Consider the following 24,603-nt stretch of genomic DNA (forward strand, 5'->3'; position numbering starts at 1 on the left):
TATGAATGAAAAAGCATGTGTTACATGTTTAAATTCAAGGGAGAATTTACAAATTTCTAAATACATATCTCCTTTTCTGTTATTTATGATGAACATTTTTGTTTACTTTGCATGCTTTATCTCTTGAAACATAGAATGGCAATGTGACAAACTTGTTAGGAGTCACATATCCATTGTTTCTTCTTAATAGAAATAAGCAAAATTATGTTGATAATTATGCCTGTTTTGCATTCTTTTTATACACATAGGTACATAGGTAAGATAGCTATAAAAGTAATTAACTTTTGATGCACGCATGGGTTTTCTATATGGGTTACAATTGATATATGTATATATATAATATATGTGCAAAGCATTGAATTTGATTCTCAGCAAAACAGAAGAGAATTTCAATGGTTTCCTTTTATAGAAAATGGATGGTGATCAGGTAAAGGACAATGCTTCTAAAACAACAGAAAATACAAATAAAAAATCTGCAGAACCATTAGGATTAACTACAAAAACTGCTCTTGAAACATTACAACGTGATATCAAAAGAGTCTTACAAGAATACAAAGAAGACTACAGAAAAAACAAGTACTTTTGTTATTTATATCCTACTTTTATATTAAAGAAGAGAAAATTTTATGTTTGTATTATATATAATGTATGTATTATACACAGAAGATACAAAGCATGGCTAAAAGATACTTTACATCATCGTAGTCAATACACAACTCTTTGTTGGACTTCAGCAATTGCACTTTTGATTAATGCAATTATCCTTATTGTTGCTTTCTTCACAATTGAGGATACATGGTATGAACTGACTAGATTATTTATGTATTTTCAAACAGAATAATGTTGAAAATAGTCTAGCTATGATATAAATGAGTTCTAAAAATCATAAGTTTTGTAAATAATCTTTCCATTGTAGGTATTCTACATTGCCTTATGAAGGACTGAGTGTCTGTTGTTTAGTAGTCTTAAATTTTATTTTAGTTGTATCAGATAATAAATTACGACATGAGGAGATCCCTCATAGAGTACAAATTCTATTTGATCATCTAGAAGGTATTTAAACATTTACATAGAACAATGTAATTTTTGTACACATATTTCATGTAATTATTTCACCTATTTAAGTTGCCAAAAATTGTTCTCAATGGAACCCTGAAAATTATCCACATTTGTGCAGTCCATTGTCTCCTTGTCTAACTTTACAATGGACTTACCGTGATGGTCATATTGTGAATTTGCCATGGGCATTGTTAGTTGCTGGAGATATAATTGTAATTAAACCTGGACAGCAAGCACCTGGATACTGTGTTCCTTATGATGTAAGTTTAATATATATATACATAAATAAATAAGTTCTATTAGGCAAAATAAATAACAATAACATAAAACAATTTTAGGATCCAGATGCATCAGTGTTACATGCAAGGGAAGTGTATAGTCCTCAGGTTCATAATGCAAATGAAATTTTCTCAACACCGCAGGCGCGGGCACCATTGAAAAATAAAGTTTATAAACTTCAAGAAACACCATACTTAATGAATCTCAGAATGGCACTTGATCAAGCTCTTGACAGACCAGTCACATATCATAATCGCAAACGACATTTATTAATGATTTGTTGCATTGAACAACTAGCTTATCCAGTTCTTTTAATTATTGTATTAGTTGTAAATTTATTCCGATATTCATATTTATCAGAATACTTCGGTGTTGGGTACTGGAATGAAATGTTTTTACTACAACCAATTGCTGTTAGCATTCCTTTACTTCCGTTAGTATTTCCGATTTGTTGGATTTTCTTGAACTGTTTTGGAATGGCACGATTTAAAGCTTTATTTAAACTTTATCAATCTTCGGAGAAACTTCAGGTTAATATGCTTAGAAGACATGGAAATTTACACATGTACATGATCCTTCATAGAAAATAATTGTTTTAGTTTGTGGATCCTTTTGAAGATACAGATATTTCTGGTCCCAGTTATCCAGATGTAGTGTATAATTGGTTGGAACTGAAAGAATATTTTTTCAATATTCTCTTTGGTAAAGAACACATGATGTCAAGATCTGCAAATATTCTTCACGTTTTGGGATCGGTCACGGTACTTGAAACGCTAAATATATTACTTATAAATTAGTGTAATAAGATGAAAACGATAATTAAATTTTTAGGCATTATGTTGTGTGGATAAAAAGGGAATTCTTTCATGGCCTAATCCAACAGCTGAAAAAGTATTTTTCTTACGTAATTCCAATACTTTATCTCCGTCTTCAAGGTAAATATTTTATTTAATGTTTGTAAATATAAAAGATGTTAATTAAAACACTATTGTGTGATAGCACTGGTAGTTTAGACAGAACATCTGAACCTCAATGCCAAACTCAAACTGAAGATACGAAACAGTATTCAAATAAAACGTCCTATGTTCAACATGGTAATATAAAATGAAGAAAATATCGCTCATGTAGTATTATACAAAAACATGATTTTTTTGGCAAATGAAAAATTGATTTTAGATATGTCTCATTCAACGGCCGAAGTTTTGGACCTTACTCATGATCATGCTTTACCGTTTCGTCTACAGTTTGATGATCATTCTTGGAGACAGCACTTGAATTCGTTGAAACCACTAGGTCTAGCAATTCTACTCAACACATGTAACATGGACACACAAGAACATTATATGCAGTTCTGTTGCCATGTCACTTGTGAAGCTCTGTACAATGAGAATCTTGTACCAGTTACGAACAGACGGTACGTACTTTTACTACTGAAATGATTGTGTTTCGTTTATACGCTTTGTTGCACTACATTTTCCCCCTTTTTGAATACATTATTCAAACTAATTCTTCCGATTGTCAAGCTAATTACGTCCAGTTTTATCATACTCATATTCCTAAGACAGTCCAAAGGTAACACTTCCAGTTACCAGTAACGTTCATCATACACATTTGTCAGCTACCAGGATCACAGTATAGAAGATAAGAGTGGGTATGAGGCAAAAGATACAATGCAAAGTTCAAGACAAGTGTATTTAGTCGACGAATCAGGGAGCCTTGGACAGATGTGGTCAGTCCAACCATAGTTATTTTATGTATCCTCCGTATTTATAGTTAATCTGTCTGTATGGGTGAATGGATCTCCAATCATAATGTATATAATCATATGAATGCTGATCATGGGACAATTTCACGTTTCTGTTTTATTCTTTATCTTACTGAAATAACGATCACTCCCCTAATGCCGAACGTATGCTTAACACAGGTGTCTATGCGAATTAGCAAAGCAGATAGGTTTCCAAGACCAGGCACAACACATATTTCAATTGGAGCAACAACTATCTACGTTCAGACACGTTGTAAGCATCGCCTATCATTCGAGTTATTCTCTATTATTCTTCATAAGAGATGCGTTTAAAATTTTTTCCAATTTATTGTAGCAACCAGAAATGGTTCGACGTGATATAAAGTTCGCACGCTCTTTGAGTATTGCGACAAAATTAAAATTTCCTTTCCCGCATATGGTTGCCGTGGTAGTTAAAGAACGGAGTGGAGGTGGTTTACAATTATTGACACAAGGGACAGCAGATATAATTTTGGACTCCTGTATCGAATTTTGGGATGGTCATGATCTCTGTCCACTTTCCGCAACCGACAGGTACACGGAAATATTAATCGCTACAAATATATTTTTAACTCTACACTTTCCGACTACCGCGCGTGTTTTCTAGGAAAAAAGTGCAAGATTTTTACCAAAGGACGAGCTTAACGTCATATTGCACTGCATTTGCATATAGACCATTGACACGGGGGATCAATAAAAAAATGTCGAAAATATATTTGGAGCTTCCCGCAGATAGCAAACATTTATATACTCCTCACAGAAGTCCTACACCATTACCTTGGGACTTTAGAAATGTTCTTGATCCAAGGGTAAAAGGCATACTTGGACAATTTCATTCAACCGGTAAGCCCTAAACGCATTTACGTTACTTGTCCCGCAGACCGAGTAAAAAATTTCATTAACTTTCTTTTATGTGAATTTTTATAGATTCCTTACTGTGCAACGAAAACAAAGACGATAATGTGAGCGACGTTGAAAGTTGTTTTGATATTCAATGTAATCAAGTTTTTATCGGGATGGTAACTATGCAATATCAAGCACAAACGGATATGGTAAGATATAAGATTACAACCAGTATATTGACGATTACAATCGATTGTTAGAAAAAAATTGTTTAATAGGTACAATTGATCGAACAACTCGACAGAGCTTGTATCCGTTTCGTTCACTTCAGTAAAGAGAACGAATTAAGATCACGCGTGTTTTCGGAGAAAATGGGACTCGAAAGTGGATGGAATTGTCATATATCATTGCTCAGTGAAAGAGCTAGGTACTATATCTCATTTTTTTTATCGTTGATCAATATCTCTATAAACTACTTTGCTTTGCTTTATTTTGCTTATGAATTAATCTGAAAAGTTTGGGGCATGTCCTCACGTTGGAAAGTATAAATATGTTATATTATGTACGTGTAAAATCTGTGTACAAAACATATTCAACACAAAATATTACACTAATCGTTGCTGGTGTTATAATTATTTTCTTGTTAATTAAACCGATTATATGTCATTTCTCAGTGTCTTTTTTCTAATCTGTTGTAAATCTAAAATAAAATGGTGGTGTTTGATAGAACTTGTTTAACTAGCTATTCGTCATAACTATGTGGATGTGAATGTAAAATATGCATGTACATTACAGGAGACAGCAATGGCTGGAGAGATATCCACACATGACCCCATCGTATATGTTTGTCTATACCTCTTTCTTTCATTACTGTTACTAATTTGCATGTTTATTCGTTACGCTCTTTATTAATATTTTTATAGCAATTACCGGTTTATAGAGTCTACAGTTTTTTGAATGCAATTACCTGATTTCCTTTTAATCTTTAGACTGATACGTAATTATAATAAAATTTGAGATCTAAGTATTCTTTCTTACAAATTGTTTCCTATATTCTATTACGTTAATAATTAGAGCATTAAGCTAAGATGATTGTATTTGTGCCAGTAGTTACTGGTAATTATTTTATAGAATTTAATGGCTTCTTCATTAGCAAATATAATATTATATGACATTTATTCTTGTATACTGACAGTTATTCCATGCACATGTATTAATATTTCATATTATATCATGACATACATAAAATACACAAATAAATATATGTAACTAACACACCAATATTAGGTCAGAGAGTCCAGTGGGTTGGTGGGTGAGCCAGGCAGCAGCCATGTCCTCACCCACGCCCTCGGCCCAATCTCATCAACATAATTACTCCTGCATGGATGAGGCCAGCCACTTGCTTAATCGTATCTCTCCTCGGTATGTTACATATTACCCTCTTACCACACATAAACATTAAACATTCATTGTTATTTATTATACTTGTCTATTTTCGATTGAGAATCATGCTTTTGCCTCTCAATACGATATTTAATTAAATAATCGACAACTTAAAAGTTATGAGCATGCATTCATACAATTCTGCTGCATATACATGCTGGCATTGACGTGATTGTGTTCCAAGAATACCCTGCATGGATGGATACTGGAGAAATGGTTTTTCCATAGTATGATTTGTTTTACATTGTAGCACGAATTTGGACAATAGCCGTGCCATGAGTATGTCTGCACCAAGCGCTATAAATACAGATTTCTCTACTGTAAAATTCGACGACGAGACTACGGAGTGGAACGACATAGGACTGTCTCAAGTTAAAAGTGCTATGAGCCATAGGTTTGTTTCATGTTACATTAAATGGTGCTAGACTATAAATACTGAATGTTATACATAATGTTATTGTGAACTTGCATGCCAGTCTGAGTCACCTAGTTCAAAGGATCACAAGAACTGGATCATCACTCTTTTCGTAATTATTTTTGGTTCTCCCTTTCCTTTTTTAAATAGACTAGATTCTTTTCACTCCTTTAATTAACAAACAAATTGTTCAGCACTTCAGTTATTATTTTATATATGCTTGAACTTTACATATTAGTTAATTTACTTATTCTTGTTATTTCGTCTTGTGCAATAATCGTAGAATAGAAATAAACTGTAAATTATTCAACAATGAAACAATTCCTAACAGAGAACAGGACACAGTGAAAAGCGAAGATAGTGTACTTGTGCAAAGTGTGGATTTAGGATCCGGGCAAGAAGCATGGCGATCATTGAGTTGTCTCACAGATAGTACAGAGCAGAGTGCTCCTGTAAATTTTGATTTATCAAACAGGGTAAATATCTATATTGGATACTATTTTGTTTGATAAAACTACAAGTTCTAAAGTCGTAATTTTTATCTATATTTCAGGCAAAACTTCCGCGAGGCATCGATAAAATTCGACCGCATATAGAGTTGATAGACAATGTACCACTTTTGGTATCTTTGTTCACTGACTGCAACACTGTTGTTACAAGGGAAATGTTGCACATCATGCAAGATTATGGAGAGGTCGTTTGCGTTCTAGGCTCTTCTGCTAATGCAGAGAACATGCCTATTTTTATGCAAGCAGATGCAGGGTAAGTAATAGGGATGGATGGGTACCCAAAATGTTGAGCACCCAAATCTCGGGTCAAGACTTCAAGTAGACCTCAAACTCGAAATCTTGGGTACCCGCCCATCTCTAGTAAGTAGCTAATGTTTTGATAGTGCAGAATGTAGGAGATAAAGAGTCACTCAAATGACCGCGATAATTCTTTGCGACTATTATTTTACTTTATTTACACGTCACTTACGATCTTACCGCCTTCCTGGTCTCTGTACAACTGACCCGAACGATCGGGCCTGTGTCCTTATATACCCTTCTCGATCCTTCTATCGATTTTTGCACCCGACACGCCGATTTCTGTAATCGGTTGCACACGGCCCGAATACCCTTAATGTTTTCTCATGTGGTCACATTTTCCTAGTAGAAAAATGTGCCATATAATCTTGATCTCGCCATGTACATATAAAGATTAAAATGAAAAGCTACAATTAAGTTATCAAACATGTATATTGTACATGGAAAAATATCATTCACAAATCATGTTTTTCTTATTTATAAAACGACCTGGATATCTGTAACTCATTTTACAAACTGTATCTTTTTCAATTTGGGCAGAAATAATTGGTCGAGTAGGTGCTACGCGAAATTTTTGACCAATTGGTTTTATATGTTGGTAAGATAAACGACTTGTAGTTTGATAATCTGTTTTCGATTTAGTCTGCCAAAATCCTGGCTTTCTTGGTCTTTTAACGATGATAGGCATACCGAAATTTTGGTAAGACTCCTTTGTAACTGTTTTATAGTCTACTGATGCAGGATGAAGATTTTTTCCTTCATATGGTTTATAATGTTTTACTTTTGTATATCCAGGGTCTACATAAGATGTCATATGAATAGTCGTCATATCATGTGATCCATTTATAGATAAACATGATTTTGGGATAAAAGGCTTCGGTACTTTTCCGTTTGAAGCTTGATAGGATAGTTTATATACTGTATCGAATTCAAGCCTTCCGCTACATTTAGGCGCTATTTTATCGTGTTCTCCGTAATTAAATTTTTGTTTGGGAATACAATCAAATTTCGCATAAGACATACCATATGTCGTATCTGATTCAATTTGAATGGTTGGTTTTTTATTAGGTCTATTGTATGATATAGGACGTCTCGTATCTGGCTGTATATATAGTAAATTCTCGTCTTGAAATACTGAATATTGAGGTTTCTCTACATTCTTTGCTGTACAATGAGAAACTTCAGCAATGCATTCCATTTTTATAAAAATTTATGTATAAAATTGGATTATAAAAAGTTCAATTGAAACGAAGATATTATTAAACAATTGCTACTCAACTGTTCCGCACAACATGCAAATATAAAATGGCGTTTAAAAAATACGTTGATATCTCAATAAATTATTTAATTTTAGAGTGGCAGTAGAACCATTATATCCACAAGTTTGTCAAAGAGTTCCTGTACTATCTCCGACGAGAGAAGACCAAGGACCATCCCCTGTTGATTTAAGCAGGGCATTAAATTCAATTGCTTGTTCGTTAAGCGTTAAACGTGAAGATCCGATCGCAATATTTCATTTGATTATGGAGGTACATCAGTATACACTCATTAAATTTGATCTTTTTAAGTTGACTATTTCCAATATGATATTTTTAATCAGAAAATATATATTGCTCTTTACACTTTCAACGTAAAAATATTCAAATCTGAAGGGTTACATTCTAAGGTTTAATTTAATTACTGATATTAATTGTTTGACATCATCAATATTCATTACACATATAGGCTCGTCATTACATGAAGTGTCTTTGGAATTGTGTACAATTCTGGCTCTGTTGTACAGTTACTCTTTCTTTTACTCAAGCTGTATCTGGTTTCTTACTTCTACCACCTCTATTCTCTGTTGATCAAGTTTTATGGTTGAGTTGCTTAATCATTCCAATGTTATCAATATCCATGATTGCTACACCAAAGGATACTACCATAATGCAGCGTGCTACCGGCAAAAATCAATGTACCATAAATGGTCAGGTAAGAGCTTTGAAATTTTAATTCGCTTCATTTAAGTTCTCACGTTATATGCTTCATTTAAGTTCTCATGTTATATGCTTCATTTTACAGGTTGCATTATTTGTTCTGTGGTGTTACGGCAGCAAATTTTTACCAACGATCGTAACAATAGTTTTATCACAGTGTATCTCATTTTTAACTTTATGTCCCACTTATACGACAACGGACTCTAAATGTCTCTATGTGTACCCCGATACACGCGGCGAAGTTTCATGGGGCGGTTGGGGTGCTAAACCAAATGTTATTTTGGTGGTACAACATTTTGCGTTGACGTTGTTAGTTTTACATTTAGGTATACCTTATTATTGCTTGAAGGCATTCTAAATATTTATTCAAAATTCAATTATATAAATGTTTATAATTTCATTGCAGTAACAATCTCCATAGGCTTTGTACATAGAGAATATTCTATTTGGAAGAAACAACCTTTTAACAACTTTGTTTGGTTTTTAAGTGCATTTATAACGTAAGTACAAGATTCATAAGTTATTATAGCAATTGTAGGATGTATGTACCATTATTAATAATATTATTTCTTTAGATTATGCGCACAAGCAGCATTCTCAGGGACTGTATTCTGTAAATTTTGGAAAGAGGAGGGTCAAAAGATTGAAGACTTTCCTATTCATCTTCCTCTATTTTTCTTAATCTCATTGCCATTTATCTTTACAGTTAATGAACTAATTAAGTGGCAAGAAATTAAGTAAGTATACATATATCAATTTAGGCTGGAAATAGGCGAGCGACTTTTGTCGTTGCGACATCACAACACCCAAGACAGCCTTAGAATGAAACTCTTTCTTTATCAATTTTTTCAGAGTAAATGTAAGATATCAGAAGAGAGCTCGACTAGAATTTGGTACAAAGCTTGGAATGAATTCTCCATTTTAACAAGTTAATCGAAAATGGAACGAAAAGCCAAGAACATAAAATTAAGATAGTTAAATGATAAAATGTGAACATATGGACTGTATTTATGATTATAAAAATTTACATACTCAAATTTTGCATAATGCCATTGCTGTATTACATTGTAAAAATCATCAGACTCTTTAAGTTATTAGTTATTTATTACAAAACTATATGTACTAAAGACTAACAATTAACGAAGAATGTCACTTTATCTAGATAATGTTACAATGAAATGTATGAAATTATTTCGGATAGTTATAAATTGTTTGACACTTTACAGTGTATTAAATCTTCTATTTGAAAATCAAGCTGCAGGAAATTTTACAGCCTTGAAGACTTGAATAGACAGAGAATTGTTTTCATAACTTGATAAATAAATATTAAAGTATTTCTATTTTTGTATGATATGAATATAATATTTTACATTTTAAGAATTGATATGCTACAAAGCATAACATTTACTATTCGGAGCTTACAAGGTATTGTGTACTTAACTTTTGTTATAAGTATTGAACACAAGCGAGACAAAATATTCTTTTATAATTTTAATTTAAAGATTAAAACCCATCGTTTTGGGAAACATGAATTTAAATAACTGAATATAATAATTGGAAAATTCAATTCAAATGCAATATGTTTGAAGCACATAAAAATGAAAGTTTATATATAATGCGATGAATTATTTAGTTGTATTTGGGTTTTTATTATTCAAAATGTACGGTTTTAAGTAGTAACAATTATAAAATAGATTAGCATATAAAGTATTAAAAATACTGCTGCTATTTAGATTTAATAATTTTAGTATTATTCATAGTGAATACTTTAATCAATGTTTTTAGAATATCTATTTTGCATGACTACATAGTAATTATTATTTTACATATATGTTTTTAATAAATGACTTTGTAAGTTATTATAATTTGTGTCCATGAAGCAACCAAAAGAAAACTTAGTGATCTAAGATGGAAGACTATTGTAGAATGTGAAAAATACTACAACACTTTGGTGCACATGATAATTTCTATAATTTGTGATAAAACATTATCCCTCATTGAATTAGAACTGTATTCTTTTTTTTACAAATTGCTAATATTAGAAGCAATTTTATATGTTTAAGTACTTAAATTTCATTATATGTACCATTTGTTATACAACAATGGAATTAGTGTTTAAGTATATCAGTAAGGTACATGTATAGTTTAGTGGCTTTGTCAGAAATTTGTTCATTTTTTCCCGGACTTTTCATAAAAGGCTGTATCTGATCTTTATAAAGAAATATAGTTGGGGGAGGATGAAAAATTAATGTGCATTTGCATTTTTTTGACAAAAAAGACAACATTTTTTGTGAAACGACTCCGATGATTTTCGAATATCTGATAGAAGATGAGATTGTAAACAATAATTACCGCCCGGCCTCAGTTTGCGAGATATTTGCAAAAATTGTTGATATTACTGCATTCACATCGCCTGTATGTGTCCCATAGGTGCGTCGAAAGAACACTTACGTAAGAAATAAAAAGAAACACAATTCTACGCGTCACGAAACAATAACGACGCGCTTAGTTCTGCCGCGTGGTTAGGTCCCTCCTCGTCACTATCGATTAATCGCATCGATCCTCGATTACTTTCGAAATAGTTTGAAAATTACTCTTTCAAACAAAATAGGTAACATTCTTTTTCATTTAAGATTTGATCGCGTGTGTTATTTATTACATGCTGTTTAAGCTTAAAAGTTCTGATCTAATTTATTTTTAATTCGTAACATAAATTAAGGGACGCCTAAATTGAAAGTTGCATTAGAACGCTAGTACCAGACCTTAGTGCCGATCATGTGTACACTTGTATTTAAAAACGAACAGGAAATTATATGTTACAGGAACTATCGTATCTTAACAATTATGTTTAACTATATATAAACATCATTGAGGGTATTTTGGTAAGGGAAAAGTAAAGATCGCCATGTTAGATTCATTTGCATTGATTTCAGTCCATTCTTTTTGCAATTTGCTTCCCGAAACTTCTTTCCACATGTCTTGTTGCACCAAAGATACGCCACCGGACCAAACCTTCAAACGAATACGTTATTAACCGTTTTTTGAATAATTAATAACGTATATACCCTGTGAAAAATTTTAATGGGAGATTCTAGAGGCCAAAATAAGACGATAATCAAGAATATCAATTCGTTGATCGAGGTTTCATTAAAAAGTTAATAAAAAATTAAATTAAAAAATTTCAAATCGATCTGGAAAAATTATTTTCAGATGTGGGGGTCAACTACAATGATTTTCGGTGAATAGACATACCACCGAAATCCTACACACTTTCGAGAAAAAAATTCGAGTAGTGCTTAAATTTGGCGAAAAAAAATTTTTTCAAATCGATCTGGAAAAATTATTTTCAGATGTGGGGGTTAATTACAGTCATTTTTTGTGAATAGACATACCCCCGAAATATTACTCAGTTTCGAAAAAAAAATTCTTTACCGAAAATGTAATGTCTGACCATACGTTGATACGTTTCCCTGAAATTTTTCGGCGAAAAAAAATTTGTTCAAATCGTTCTGGAAAAATTATTTTTGGTTGCGGGGGTCAATAACAATCATTTTTGGTGAATACACATACCCTCGAAATCCTACGTACTTTCGAGAAAAAAATTCTTAACTGAAAATATACTGTGTGAATCTCTCTTTATAATAGGAATAGACCTCTAGAATCTCATTTTTGTTAAACTCTGAAACAATAAAATATAATTGTTAAAAGAAAACCTTTTCATAATGTACTGCCCAAGCGTAAATCATTTTGTTTTCCTCTTTCAAGCAAATTTTCTTTAATCGCTTCAACATGTTCATCGCTTTACGTTTTCGAAATTTTATCATACAATAATAGGCTTTCAACAGTATGTATCTACAACAAATTCCAAATTATTTTCCTTATAATTCGGTCAGTTCTGGCATTGAAATCACTGTTGAAATCTTATTTTCTAATATACATATAATTTCAACAACTGATAATCATTTCACCTGGGAATTACGAGTTTAATAATTTTAGTCATTTTATTTATCTCCTTAAAAGTGCTTTGTATCGTTCGCATAGTAATGGTTGCATCAATATTTCTACTATTCAGTTTGTGCACTGCAGGAATAAAAATATTATAATATTAGTAATTATTGATTATGCATTTTTAAATTTATTACCATTAAATAAATAAACGGTAATTAATTTGCCACTTAAGTTTTGGTTAATCTTAAATATAAATGTTTAACTTAAAAAATTGTTAAAAATTATATGGGAAACGTATGTAATTAGATCCCTAATTGATGTGTCCGGAGTAGAACGGTGTAATTTTTTAAGCTCGTATACGAACAGATTCTGTAACAAAATTTTATATTAAAAGCGAGTACCGTAAAGGATAAGCAGACCCTCGAGCTTTTTCAAGCTGGTAGTCGTTGCTACTACTATATGCTCGTCCGTAATAGTTCCTTTGCTCACGTTTCTGCTGCCCCATACTCTGGAAGCCTCCCACTGTTCAGTTCTGATGCTCCTTGAAAACAAATTTTACCAAATTAATCACGAAAAGTGTGTGTATTTTCATTTTATCCAAAAGGACTGAATTATATTAAATTTTATTTGTACTTTCCATTACGTGCGATAGTAAATTTCGTGTGTGCGTTAATAAAAATATGTCTGGATTAAGACAAGACCGTAAACGATGGAAATTACCACAGCCACATAGAAGTGAAGTATCGCCTTTCTGCTTCAGGGTCATACAGGCTGATCATCGTCTCGCCCTCTCGAAGGAAGTACTGTTCGCAAGATTGAAAAGAGAGTATCGTGATACCAGTGTCTAAATGCACGTCGGCGCAAAGTGCATAGTACCAGGTACGTCCAGATTTATCCAGATCGTTCTGAGACACGAATTCTATAATTTCCGTAAAACATTTTACAGTCCGTAACAGGTCTTGAAAGGTAAATATATTTACGTCAATTTCATTACCCAATTCCCTTAACTGTGCAACCACTTCCGAATGACGACAGGACAGCATAAGAAGATGCACCAGCCGAGGCAGTAACAGCAATTTCAAGAACGTGGAACCAATGGTGGCTGCTATTCTGGAGCAGACGAAGCCAATTTTCGTCGCTTTCGAGATTTGTCCCCTCACCCAGCGAGAAAAAAATATTCCCGCGTACAACTCGGCGATCATGTTCAGCTCTTGGTGTTCGATGGATTCTTTGTTCTCGTTGCAGATGTCGATGCCCCTTTCCTCCAAAAATGGTATGATGGTCCTGTGGGAATCGCGTCGAAGCTTTTTCTATTCTTCCAAATTAGTATTTTACATTTCGAAAAATATGGGAACCCCCCTTTTCCCCAAAAAGTGGCTCCTTTGAGAATTAAAATCTTTAAAAAATTATTTTAACTCACCTATCGCGATACATGTGTGCTGTGATTAACATGTTAGTGTAGGATGTGCAGAGAATGCACAAGTTTCTGGTAGAATTCAATGCAGCGTTCAAACCCCAGATGGCCGCCAGTCGTGCATGCTTTTTCATCCCATTAAACTACATAATAAAAATTAAATTAAATTAATATAATTAATTAAAAAGAAAAATATTGAATTGAATTACTCTGAAAAGATTGAACATTTGCGCTAGACAATCAGCCAATTGTTCGGTATAGAATACACTGCTTTCGTCGTATTCCTGGTCGAGTTTCCTTTCTCTCGAACAACTGAGCTTCAATCTTAACGATATGAGCTGCGTGAACGCCTTTAGATCGATCATTATCTCCATTCTTGGGAAATTGTAGCCCAAATTGTTTAACGCCGTATCGAAGCATTGTTCCGCCTCGAAGATGGAACCACTTTCCAGGAAACACTGACCTTGAAGGGTTTCGATTTTAGCGGTGAGATAGGGCAAAAGGACCAGTTCGTCTTCGTTTGATTTGAATAGCTGAAAATGTTGCAATTTTAAAAACAATGAAAATAAATATGCATTTAAGATCTTTTCGATGCATATTAATTTGAAAATTTCCATTCTTAGTTTTTAGCAACGAGATTTGGCCCATAACATGCATACATTATTTATATCAGCTATTTAAATTGTGAATCACGATTCCTCGGGGTTGAAGAAAATTTCAGAATATTTTGTTTGTTAACGTTACTTTATTTTGTATGTACCTCTTCGAGAATCGCCTTGCCTTTCGTCAAGAGCTTTCGAGCCTGTGGTATATTGCAAGCCATCACGCAAATTTCTGCGAACTCCAAAATGGCGATCATCGTCAATTCAGTCTTCCCTAATGAGAATTAGAATAAGATTATTTTTTGTAATTTTCTGAATTACTAATTTCAACTAGTTCGACGTACCGATACCGCGACAATGTTCCAGTATTTGGGTATAGACTGTTATCAATATCAAATTGCACTGGCAATCGCTGAAATCCACGTCCGAAAATGTGACCGTTGGCTTCCTTTCGACGTTTCGAAACACGTTGAAGCAAGAAAGTAACGCCTTGCTTTCTGTACATTCATTTACTTTGATAATTACTTTCATAAACTTGTTTTCGAAATTTTTTAAAGAAAATGTTTCGTAGAATCCCACCAGCTTACCTATTTTGATTTCCGCGAGAGTGTTTATGTCGTCGAAACCTACGCTGTCGAACATTTCGTCTATGTCGGTCGTCCTCTTCTTCCTGTCCTCTTTCTTCGACACTTTCCCCAGTAATTTTGCGAATTCACCTTGCCCACACGACACGCAACGTTTCGTGTGTTGTTTCAAGTATTTCAATGCCTGGTTGTGCAACTCCATCTTTTGGTTTTCCGTGAGTAATCTTAACGTACACACTTGTATCAACAATGTACCAAAATTGATACTGTACACGCGTGTACGTACAAAGGAACGTGAGCCTGATTTATATAATAATTACATAATTACTAACTGATAGGTCGTGTCACGGAACATCGTCATTTTGAACCTCATTAAACCGCACGAGGCGTACCTTGGCAGATCGTCCAATTCCTCTAACAATTAAAGATTTTCTCAGTAGTCAAAGTCAATAATAATCGGACGACTTACGTATCTGTCTCAAAATAAAAGAATATCTTAATTTAACACCTGAAATGGTAATGCCAATACAGCTGCAGAACACGTTCATCTCTGTCGCAGGATTTCGCATGTTCCTGATGAATATTATCGGCCCTTTATTTTTGGAGAAGTCTCCGATCGCGCATCCGAAGACTCGTATTTCGAACAACTTCGAAATTGCTAATAAAACACAGTAGCTTTTAGGGAAATATTCCATTTTTGATGTTCTTCAACCCTGAAATACTATAATTGGGTATCGTAGCCCCTACTAGTTTTTGTAACTGATTTATATACTTCTAAAAAGAGAATCATGTGTTCGGTATTTAATTCGTAACAGTTTAATTTCTCTACTTTTATGTATTTTCATGCTCACGATTATGTATAGGCATAATATTGCAGGGGTTAACACTGTATAAATTGTTATTATCGATTATTATTATATCAGAAAATCTTACCAAGTCCAATCTCTCTTTTGGCAGACAGGTTCATCAGGCTCTCTAACATGTGTCTGTTGACAGTTTCTCCAATCACGGAAGCGCATTTCAAAAGGAGTTGATCGAGGGGTGTCAAAGAATCGAAGAGCTTTAAGATCATAACTGATGGAACAATAAATTCTCAGTATAATTAACAAAATTACGAATACTTTTGTCGTGGGAGAAATCCTGTTTCTTTGAAGATACTGTCTTCGATCAAAGTATACATGAACAAGAAGGAGAGAAACAAATGTTATTACTTTACCGTCCATCGTGATTTCGGTGTCGATGTCTTCGTACGTAAAGTTCTCCGAGATGTTGCAAACAGCGATCATCGCCTCTTCGTTCTCCACGATCGCCGTTGATTTGCTCGGTTCCTTGATGCTGTGTTCGAGCATCGAGATCATGCTGTCCTAATATGAAATGTAAGTAAATATATCGATCGATCGTTAGATCAAATGGAGGAAAAACGAACGAACTTTGAAGCTCGTTCTGTACATCAGCCATCTGTCCGAGCGTTCTTTGCCATCGCCATTGTGATACGACTTACTTGACACAAATCTAATGGGTAATATCACGAGAAATACGTTTTAGAAGCTACAATTAATTTAGTAAAATTCTCTAAAACTATAAACAGTGAAACGTAAAAATATAACATTTATGCGTAAACCTCTTCAACATCGATATGGGAGGCAACACGTAGCCCAGTTTGTTGGCTTCTTTTTTACTGATAATTTTTATTTCTAGATCTCCAGCTTGCAGGAGGCTGACTAGGTAGCTCTCGATCCAGCCTGGATTACCGAAACTCTTTTCTTGTATGAGTCTTAAAACAAAATTGATCGGAGAAGTTAATCATTTTATTAAAGAATTGTCAAAGTTTTGTCGAGCCTTAATTTTGTATCATTGACACGTTTCTCTGAGAAGTTCGGAGATATTACAAAAGAAGGAATCGATATCTTTTTAATCTCTTATTTTCTTAATTTGCTTACTTTTCCAACTCTGCAGGCAGGCCATTCACGTTGAGTATTTGACAGGCGAGACCAGCATGGTACCACTTGTCTATTCCGATGAGTTCAATGACCTTCCAAGGGAAAGCAATTCGATTAGAATTGAAATCATTGGTTCATAATAATTGGTTACCTTTCCTCTGTACAAAAGAGTAGTGTATATCTGGGTCCGAGGGTTGCACTTTCGACCGATGCTCAGAACGAAGAACACCAGGTCTTTCTTCGTCAGAACGTCGAAGAGTTCCAAGGATTCCTGGTCGCTGCACTCAGCGTCGTCGATTATGACCACCCACAGTGTTTCGAAGCAGCTTTTCATCAGTTTCAATAGAAATTTTCGTAACACTTTCCACTTCGCGATGTCGGTCAATGCGTTGTAGCGGTGAGTAATCGTGAAACGCACGTTGAAAGGTTGATTGAGGACGCAGAGGAGCTGCGTTTGACGCACCTTGCGGAGATGAAGAAGCAGCTTGTCCTCGCGTTCTTTGCGCGTCGAGGTGACGGTGAAGCCGAGTGGCATCGAAAATATCAGGTGAATCAGGTTGTATGGTGCCTGCACTGAGAGATACAGAATCTCTTTCAATTTTTCGTCGATCAGCTATTTCATTATTCGTAATTTGACAAAATTTACCACCGATCGATAGAGAGTCATTTTCACGTGTATTCTTAACGATAAAAAATAATTTAAAAAGAAATATTAATGGCTCATCACAGCATACAATAACACATAATCAATCACAAATTTTTACGATTATTACGTGTTACTATCAAATATTTTTATACAAGTTAGTAAGAAAAATATTTAATAATAACGAAGTAGATTGTAAATGTAAATTTATATAAAATTGAAAAGTGCAAAGTGTCAACCTTGGCGTCTTCTACGTGCAGAGGAATATAGTTGTAGTGAACACCGGATGGAATGTTTTGAGTGAATTCGTCCAGCAATCTAGTTTTTCCTATCCTTGGTTCACCTCTGTACAGGTACAATAATATGATAAATTTATTATTTGGTTTGTATAGCTTGGGATTAATCACGACATAGTAAAAATAGGTACTTTATGATTAGCGTATTATACGTTGGTCTTGGACCACGATTCATTATATCTTGAGTGGAATAATTCAACAATGTTACCAATATTTCATGGAATTGTTTCATTTCAGGCTCTCGACCGAGCAATGGATTTTTGTTCCATACTAAATCCGACACATTGTACCTAACAGATTGAACATAATTCTTGACGAATAGATTCTTCTTCTAGGTTTCGTTTCTTTTAAAATAAGATTCAAACAAGACTTACTTCGGTCTTTCCTGAAATTCGTAAATGGGACCAATGTTCGAGATCCCTTTTAAGTACCTTGGTTCCTGCAAGATGAAGTGTCTTGTTTCAAGATGGGAATGGAGAAAACTCTCTCGATCGCAAACAACCTAAAAATATATAAAAATTCAGTTATTTAAAAAAAACATACGACAGATATAATGAGTAGGTGCAAGAAAGCAAATATCTGTGGGGACGTTTTCTAATATTTTGTACAAGTTCAGCCACTTATTATTGAGTTCGAAAATTAATTTACTTAAATATATATACTATTAAGAGCTAATTTCTTTAAAAGTTTTTCGTGATTCTTACCCTATCGCGATATGCGACCATAAGTCTCGCAGCCTTGTTCACTGACATTCCAATCACAGTGTATTCTCTTCGCAAAATGTGACCCACGACCCCACAATACGTCATTCCTGTGGTCACACTGACAGTAACCGATTTCACGTTTCTCAACTTTAGAAGGCCTGTTCGTACCTTCGACGCGCATTTCAAACCGATTTGAGACTCTAGCTCGTGCTTGTCGCCTCGTAGACCGAAAATACAGAGAAACATTAGATCCTTGTCGAAGAGGGACGTTTTGTTCACGCATCCGTGCATTTCACCAACGATCCTTCATCGATAAATAAGGGAATATTTAAAAACGACAATTTTAAATGCTTATTTAATCAGAGGAACGTAAGCGTACTTGCAAACTAATTTGTAAGAAGAGTCGACCAAGGAAATTAACGTTCTCTTGTCCACGTTTGTAGTGATAACGTTGACGAATAGAATTACCACTTGTCTCATTTCTGTCAGATACTCCAAAGGCTCGTCCATTTCCACAGATCGTATCACTGGCCTCAACATGTAGCTCCTTAGGGCGTCTTTCAAACGAGCCCTCGCTATTTTTATGATCTTGGGACGTACTGAAACATATTTTAGACTTCATTGTATCCAATTATTTTAATAATCGCAGTTAAATGTCACGTACAACTGTAATCGACTTGTCTAAACTTTTCTCTCTCGAAAGTGTCGCCAGCTAGACTCATCATCACCGCTTCGGTTTCTGAGTCTGCGATTGCCTTTGGGATGTACATTGAATCGTAATCGATCGGAAAAAGTTCATCGTCATCGTCTGCATAAATCAGGCGGAACAGAAATTATTTCATGTCCACGTAATTTTGTATATTTAATGTATTGGAAATGTACTCACAATCAGTCGATCCTTTCCCTTCTGTGTTCCACATTAATGCATACAAAATACAATGTTACAAAACTGTGCGTGCAAATATATAAAAAGGAAGAAATAACCAATTTAAGATTTTGTAAATATTTTGTCGATTTCTACTTGCAAACATAAATATTAAATAGTCTTATAGCATCGTAGGTCAGTTTGTTTTTCTATTTACCATCTGTACTAATTTCTACGTCGTCTTCTCTAGACTGAAACCACGTGCTTGTGCAGCCTATGATAAGAGTGTGTATACCGTCTGGAAGTGTTTCGTGTACATATTCGTTGGGATTCACCCACTGCCAGCTACTCGGAGCCACCAGAATATCGCCGCCCCTAATCAAAAATATATGACAAATATTGTTAACTTTCTAAACTATCAATGAAGCAGGAAAATTAAACATAGCTTTTTTGATCATTTAACACTAAACCTGCCTGGTTAGCTTTCGATGTAAACAAGAAATGTATAACAAAGAAATCATTAGTTTCTATCTTAGAACAGTCTAAAACGCGTATTAAAAATAGTCAAACTTTGCATGCGTGCAGTTCCGAAACTACTAGTGTTTTATTAATTGTTGAGGTATTGTTAGAAGCGGCAAAGCCTTCCCTTTAAAATGGCTTTTGGTTTTTGTCGATCGGACTTTCCGTTTTCGAGATATCGTAATTTATATGAAGCGGTAATTTTTAAAATTCCGGTCTCCGTCTTCTGAAAGCCCATTAATGGGTATTAAAAATAGTTAAACTTTAGATGCTTGCAATTCCGAAACTACTAGTGTTTACTTAATTATTGAACCACTGTCAGAGACGGCAAAGTCTCCCCTTTAAAATGGCTTTTGAATTTTGTCGATCGGACTTTCCGTTTTCGAGATATCGTAATTTATGTAAAAGGTAATTTTTCTTAATTCGACTATCGCTGTCTCCGTCTAACGCGTCGCGTCGGACCTCCTTGTCGCACGTTGACCTACTGCCGAGTGACTGAGTGACGTCACGTTTACTATTTACTACGGTCACGTGACTTCATTGATCACGCAACGTAAACAAACACTTCCGGACCCTTATATCTCCGAAACTAGCCACCGCGTCGACTTGAAACTAAAATCGCCATATCTCCGGAACTAATTGAACTATCCACTTGTTCGAACGCTCATTTTAAAGGGTGTTTTATCCTCTATTCAATGAGCATAGAAATTGTTATTATTTATGCTGTCTTCCATGTTTATTTCGACATTTACTTTGACGCTCGACTTGAAACAAAAATTGTCATATCTCCGGAACTAATTGAGCTATCCACTTGTTCGAACGCTCATTTTAAAGGGTGTTTCATCCTCTATCACATGACTATACCAACTACTATAATTTTTGCTATCTTCTATGTTTATTTTCACATTTACTTTGACTCTATGCACCCAAAGACCTGGTGTCCGATAAAACTGTATTATAAATTGTTTTTTTAATCGAAAATGAACTTAAATTTGTATACAGAAAGTTTGTGTAATTACTAGCCAGTAGGTTTAGTGTTAATAACGTTTCGACTAGAAATTTGCAGCTTATATCAGATTTCCATCTGCAAATATCACAGAAAAATGTAAAATAAGCTAATAAGAATTTCTAAATTGAAAATTTGAAATTATATTAACAAAACGATTTTGTCATTACCGACAAAGACCCTCAGCGTATTTTACATCCCACACCGGTTTTCCAGTAATAATATAATGAGACATGGTGTTTGAGTCTCCGATAGATGTGAAGTACGTTTTTCCAGAGGCTATTGCTAACTTCACTGTCACAAAAAGTTCATTATATCTATTAAAAATGATTTTAAACGGAGAACTTAAAATGAAGTAGAATAACGTTGCTTTCATTTATTTTAGTTATTTTAATTTTATTTTAAAATTACTATAAAAATGGCCAGTGCAGTTATTTATAATTTTTTAAATGAAAAATTGTTAGAGCACCTTTTAAAGTCACTCCAACCTCGGTGTCGTAAGTCCCGAAGTGTTTTTGGATAATGCAAGCGGTTTGCATCGCTTCTATTGCCAAATCTCGCATCACCTTGCCATCGTTCAGCTTCCACATCACTATAAACGCGTCCCCCGAGAATTTCAGCAAATCGCCGTTGTGCGACAATATTTCTTGTACCATTGCACCGATATAGCTGTTCAATGTGTCCGTCAATTTTGAAGGACCACCTCTGCCTGTTTTCGTGTACTTCTCAGCGAGATCCGTGAACCCTATTACCCATTCGAGATTTCTTATCGAACAGAAGTTTCGAATTTTTATCAATTTTAATTCAATTCAAGTTTTCAGTCACTAGTTTGTAAACTGTCGTGACAGTCAACGTGTTAAACTACTCGTAGTAATTATTAGTTAGATTTTCGGATAAACAGATGATAATCTAAATCATAACAGATTTTCCTTACGAACTGGTACTGTTCTGTTATATGTACCTGATATATCTCCAAGCATCAAAGTGGTGTAATACATTCTAGTCTGATAATCATCGTAATGATCCAGAATTTCGTCCGGACACATCGAGGCGAATATTTTCGTGTGTTGTTCCAATTTTATCTGGAATGCGCGTGTCTGATGGTCCACGTCGATACCCTGACCGTTGTTTCGAAAATATTCTGAACGACGTATGGTTAATAAAGTTGAATAAAAGATCGTTAAATCAGTGCCGTATACAGGTTATATCAACTACAAACAATGTTTTTGTAACCCACCTCTTTCTTTTCTTATTTTACGCCTGTCCCTTCGCAAATTTCTAGCGGCATTATAGACAGGCTGATCCATATTATACTTTCGTAAAAACCCTGGCTCTGTTCAACTTATTTTAAATATTTCATCGAATCTAGTTACAATATGCAAACGGTATTCTTCGAAGCGAGGAAAAATTTATTCTTTAAGAAGCAAACTTCAGGGTATAAAATTTTATTTTCGCAAATTGCTACGTTCCAGTCAGAACTACAATTATATATGTACATATGTCGTGCAATTCACGGAATTATACTGCACATATTAGAATGTACAATCTATAAAAGATAAAACATGCACACGATACATGCAAAAGTTTATATCGAATAAAATTTCTTACCTTTTTATAATCGTTTCTGCGAAATTAAAGGTAGAAGCAACGAGAAAGAGGGGTTCTTAATTTCATTATGTGTGTTTATTTAACCGAATGTCAGATCTATAATAAACGCGTTGGAGAAGGGATCAGCGCTTAACAATGAATACACTTTTCGTGACAATAGACAATATGTGTTTATTTAATAGTCTCGCTATATAGATACTTATATGACTTGTCGCTCTAACAGATCGCTGCCTACAACGTGACGGCCGAATTTTATTGTGCCTGGCCCTACTATAGTTCCTTATTGTGCTTGAATCTATGATGGATCGACGTCACCTTTGGTATTCTTAATTACTCATTTTTTTTTCTCTTTCTTCACACCGTCGGCTGTCAGCTAACAATTGGATTATACTCGGCGTCTGTTCCGGACGCCGCGACACGTGAAACATGAGTCTCGTGAACGCAGGAATTCGTTCTTGCGCGGGTCTCTACGAAAGTAATGACTGTTTCTCTGTGTTCTAATGCAATCGCGTACTGATGTCTGCAACAGGATCGATGAACACATTTGTCTCGCGTTGTGTGTAGCTTGTCGCCAAAAACTTATCAATCATCCTTCATGAGCGATTTCCAAGTGATTTCGTGTACATAAAGCGAGATAATACAGTATTATTTTACACATCTTTCTCGATAATTATCAACTCGCAACTACACACACGCTCGCGCCATCGAGGGACAAATAAACAAAATTATATATATACAATAGTTTCCATGCGTTATCAAAGAATCCGCGCTAATCGATTAACAAACGTTTTACTGCTTACGAAGATATCAAAATCTTGAAAAATCCGCCTGCCATTCGTGTGTAGTTGCTGGTCAAGAAAAACCGTTCCTTAAACGATACAAGAATTAGACGAAAGTGTACGCCGCAACAATTTTTTTTTCTTTTTTCTTTTCTTTTTTCGAACATTTCGCAATCGATCTTCCCGCAATGTCCCGCGTTATGTCGCTCCAGATCGGGAGACATCGGCTTCGATGGAAGAATTCTCGATAAAAACGCGACGCATCGGTACTCGACGAAATGTGCATGTGATTAATTATTACATAAAAAAATGTCTTTTCACGGTTTCCCAATGCAGGAACGAATCCTCGCAAAAGATACGCTTTCGCCCGGTCGTGAAAGCACTTTTGTCTGCGACGGAACCATTGGCGAATGGAGAAACGTCGTACACGTGCCCAGTCGCGTAAACACATATGTATATGTATACATTAATCGTTATATTTATATATGGTGCTTTCGATCTCCGCTATAATGTACATGTTGGTTCGCGCGAGCAGGTGTACGCCGATTCCACGCGACCAATTTTCGGATAATTCCTCTGGAGAACGGTTCTCTCGCATTCCACGATAAATCGGTAAAAACTCTTCGATTTTACGAACGCTCCGGTCGAGGTGGTTTTGTACAAATTTATTTTCAATTCGATAAATCTCACGGGGCTTCTTGTCAAATAATACTTAAATCCGGTTAGTTAATTTCTGCAGAGGCACTGGAAGTTGCTCCTGATTTTAATTTTCACGTTTAATTCTCAGCTCTCTCCTTGCGGCAAGGAATCAATTTACTTCGTAACGACCGATGGATTTTAATTACGCGTGGCCAGAATGCTCGAAAACCTTGTCCAGCTCGCAGACCGAAGCGGCCGGGCCTCGAACGTCTCCCGTCGGCGTCGTTCAAACCAAGAAGTTCAGACAAACGGGGAACGCGCACAAAAGATTTTTTCCATTTCACATATTATTACTTTTTTTTTTTCATTTTGCATTTTACGACAAACGTGACTCGTTATATAATGGCACACAGCATGGCAGTTGCAACAATGTACTTCAATAAACTGTTTAC

At 34.8% G+C, this 24,603-nt stretch overlaps 2 protein-coding genes across 2 annotated transcripts; one reads left to right on the forward strand and one right to left on the reverse strand.

The window, feature by feature from the left end:
- Nucleotides 1-295: 295 nt before the first annotated feature.
- Nucleotides 296-9,575, forward strand: LOC122396664 (transmembrane protein 94). The gene is made up of 26 exons (XM_043395251.1): nucleotides 296-576; nucleotides 664-798; nucleotides 917-1,053; nucleotides 1,126-1,319; nucleotides 1,398-1,868; nucleotides 1,938-2,099; nucleotides 2,170-2,273; nucleotides 2,338-2,432; nucleotides 2,515-2,752; nucleotides 2,957-3,067; nucleotides 3,263-3,356; nucleotides 3,438-3,655; nucleotides 3,729-3,964; nucleotides 4,049-4,173; nucleotides 4,243-4,391; nucleotides 4,760-4,807; nucleotides 5,252-5,386; nucleotides 5,658-5,801; nucleotides 6,154-6,298; nucleotides 6,376-6,584; nucleotides 7,983-8,157; nucleotides 8,354-8,599; nucleotides 8,690-8,930; nucleotides 9,011-9,104; nucleotides 9,180-9,341; nucleotides 9,457-9,575. The coding sequence occupies exons 1-26, from the start codon at nucleotides 413-415 to the stop codon at nucleotides 9,527-9,529; spliced, it is 4,305 nt and encodes a 1,434-aa protein (XP_043251186.1). The 5' UTR covers nucleotides 296-412; the 3' UTR covers nucleotides 9,530-9,575.
- Nucleotides 9,576-12,939: 3,364 nt separating this feature from the next.
- Nucleotides 12,940-22,432, reverse strand: LOC122397002 (adenylate cyclase type 10-like). The gene is made up of 27 exons (XM_043395802.1): nucleotides 22,363-22,432; nucleotides 22,087-22,266; nucleotides 21,595-21,870; nucleotides 21,296-21,419; nucleotides 19,818-19,975; nucleotides 19,400-19,543; nucleotides 19,115-19,334; nucleotides 18,736-19,039; nucleotides 18,406-18,533; nucleotides 18,184-18,321; nucleotides 17,975-18,080; nucleotides 17,244-17,660; nucleotides 17,093-17,184; nucleotides 16,774-16,926; nucleotides 16,583-16,664; nucleotides 16,369-16,516; nucleotides 16,086-16,226; nucleotides 15,661-15,810; nucleotides 15,485-15,566; nucleotides 15,156-15,376; nucleotides 14,913-15,065; nucleotides 14,727-14,842; nucleotides 14,176-14,499; nucleotides 13,973-14,109; nucleotides 13,547-13,836; nucleotides 13,273-13,471; nucleotides 12,940-13,093 (listed from the first exon to the last, which is right to left on the reverse strand). The coding sequence occupies exons 1-27, from the start codon at nucleotides 22,430-22,432 to the stop codon at nucleotides 12,940-12,942; spliced, it is 4,707 nt and encodes a 1,568-aa protein (XP_043251737.1).
- Nucleotides 22,433-24,603: the final 2,171 nt, after the last annotated feature.

The sequence above is a fragment of the Colletes gigas genome, unplaced genomic scaffold (assembly GCF_013123115.1).
Source record: "Colletes gigas isolate AHSC1104 unplaced genomic scaffold, ASM1312311v1 Colletes_gigas_Sc00008, whole genome shotgun sequence".
Taxonomy (NCBI): domain Eukaryota; kingdom Metazoa; phylum Arthropoda; class Insecta; order Hymenoptera; family Colletidae; genus Colletes; species Colletes gigas.

Excerpts from the sequence above, each read along its gene's own strand:
- LOC122396664 (XM_043395251.1), top strand. The coding sequence starts at position 413 with ATGGATGGTGATCAGGTAAAGGACAATGCTTCTAAAACAACAGAAAAT. Across the intron at positions 1,054-1,125 it reads TCTATTTGATCATCTAGAAG|TTGCCAAAAATTGTTCTCAA; the intron begins GTATTTAAACAT and ends CACCTATTTAAG. Across the intron at positions 2,274-2,337 it reads ACTTTATCTCCGTCTTCAAG|CACTGGTAGTTTAGACAGAA; the intron begins GTAAATATTTTA and ends ATTGTGTGATAG.
- LOC122397002 (XM_043395802.1), bottom strand. The coding sequence starts at position 22,432 with ATGGATCAGCCTGTCTATAATGCCGCTAGAAATTTGCGAAGGGACAGG. Across the intron at positions 21,871-22,086 it reads GATGCTTGGAGATATATCAG|GGTTCACGGATCTCGCTGAG; the intron begins GTACATATAACA and ends AATGGGTAATAG. Across the intron at positions 17,661-17,974 it reads TGCACGTAGAAGACGCCAAG|GCACCATACAACCTGATTCA; the intron begins GTTGACACTTTG and ends CTCTCAGTGCAG.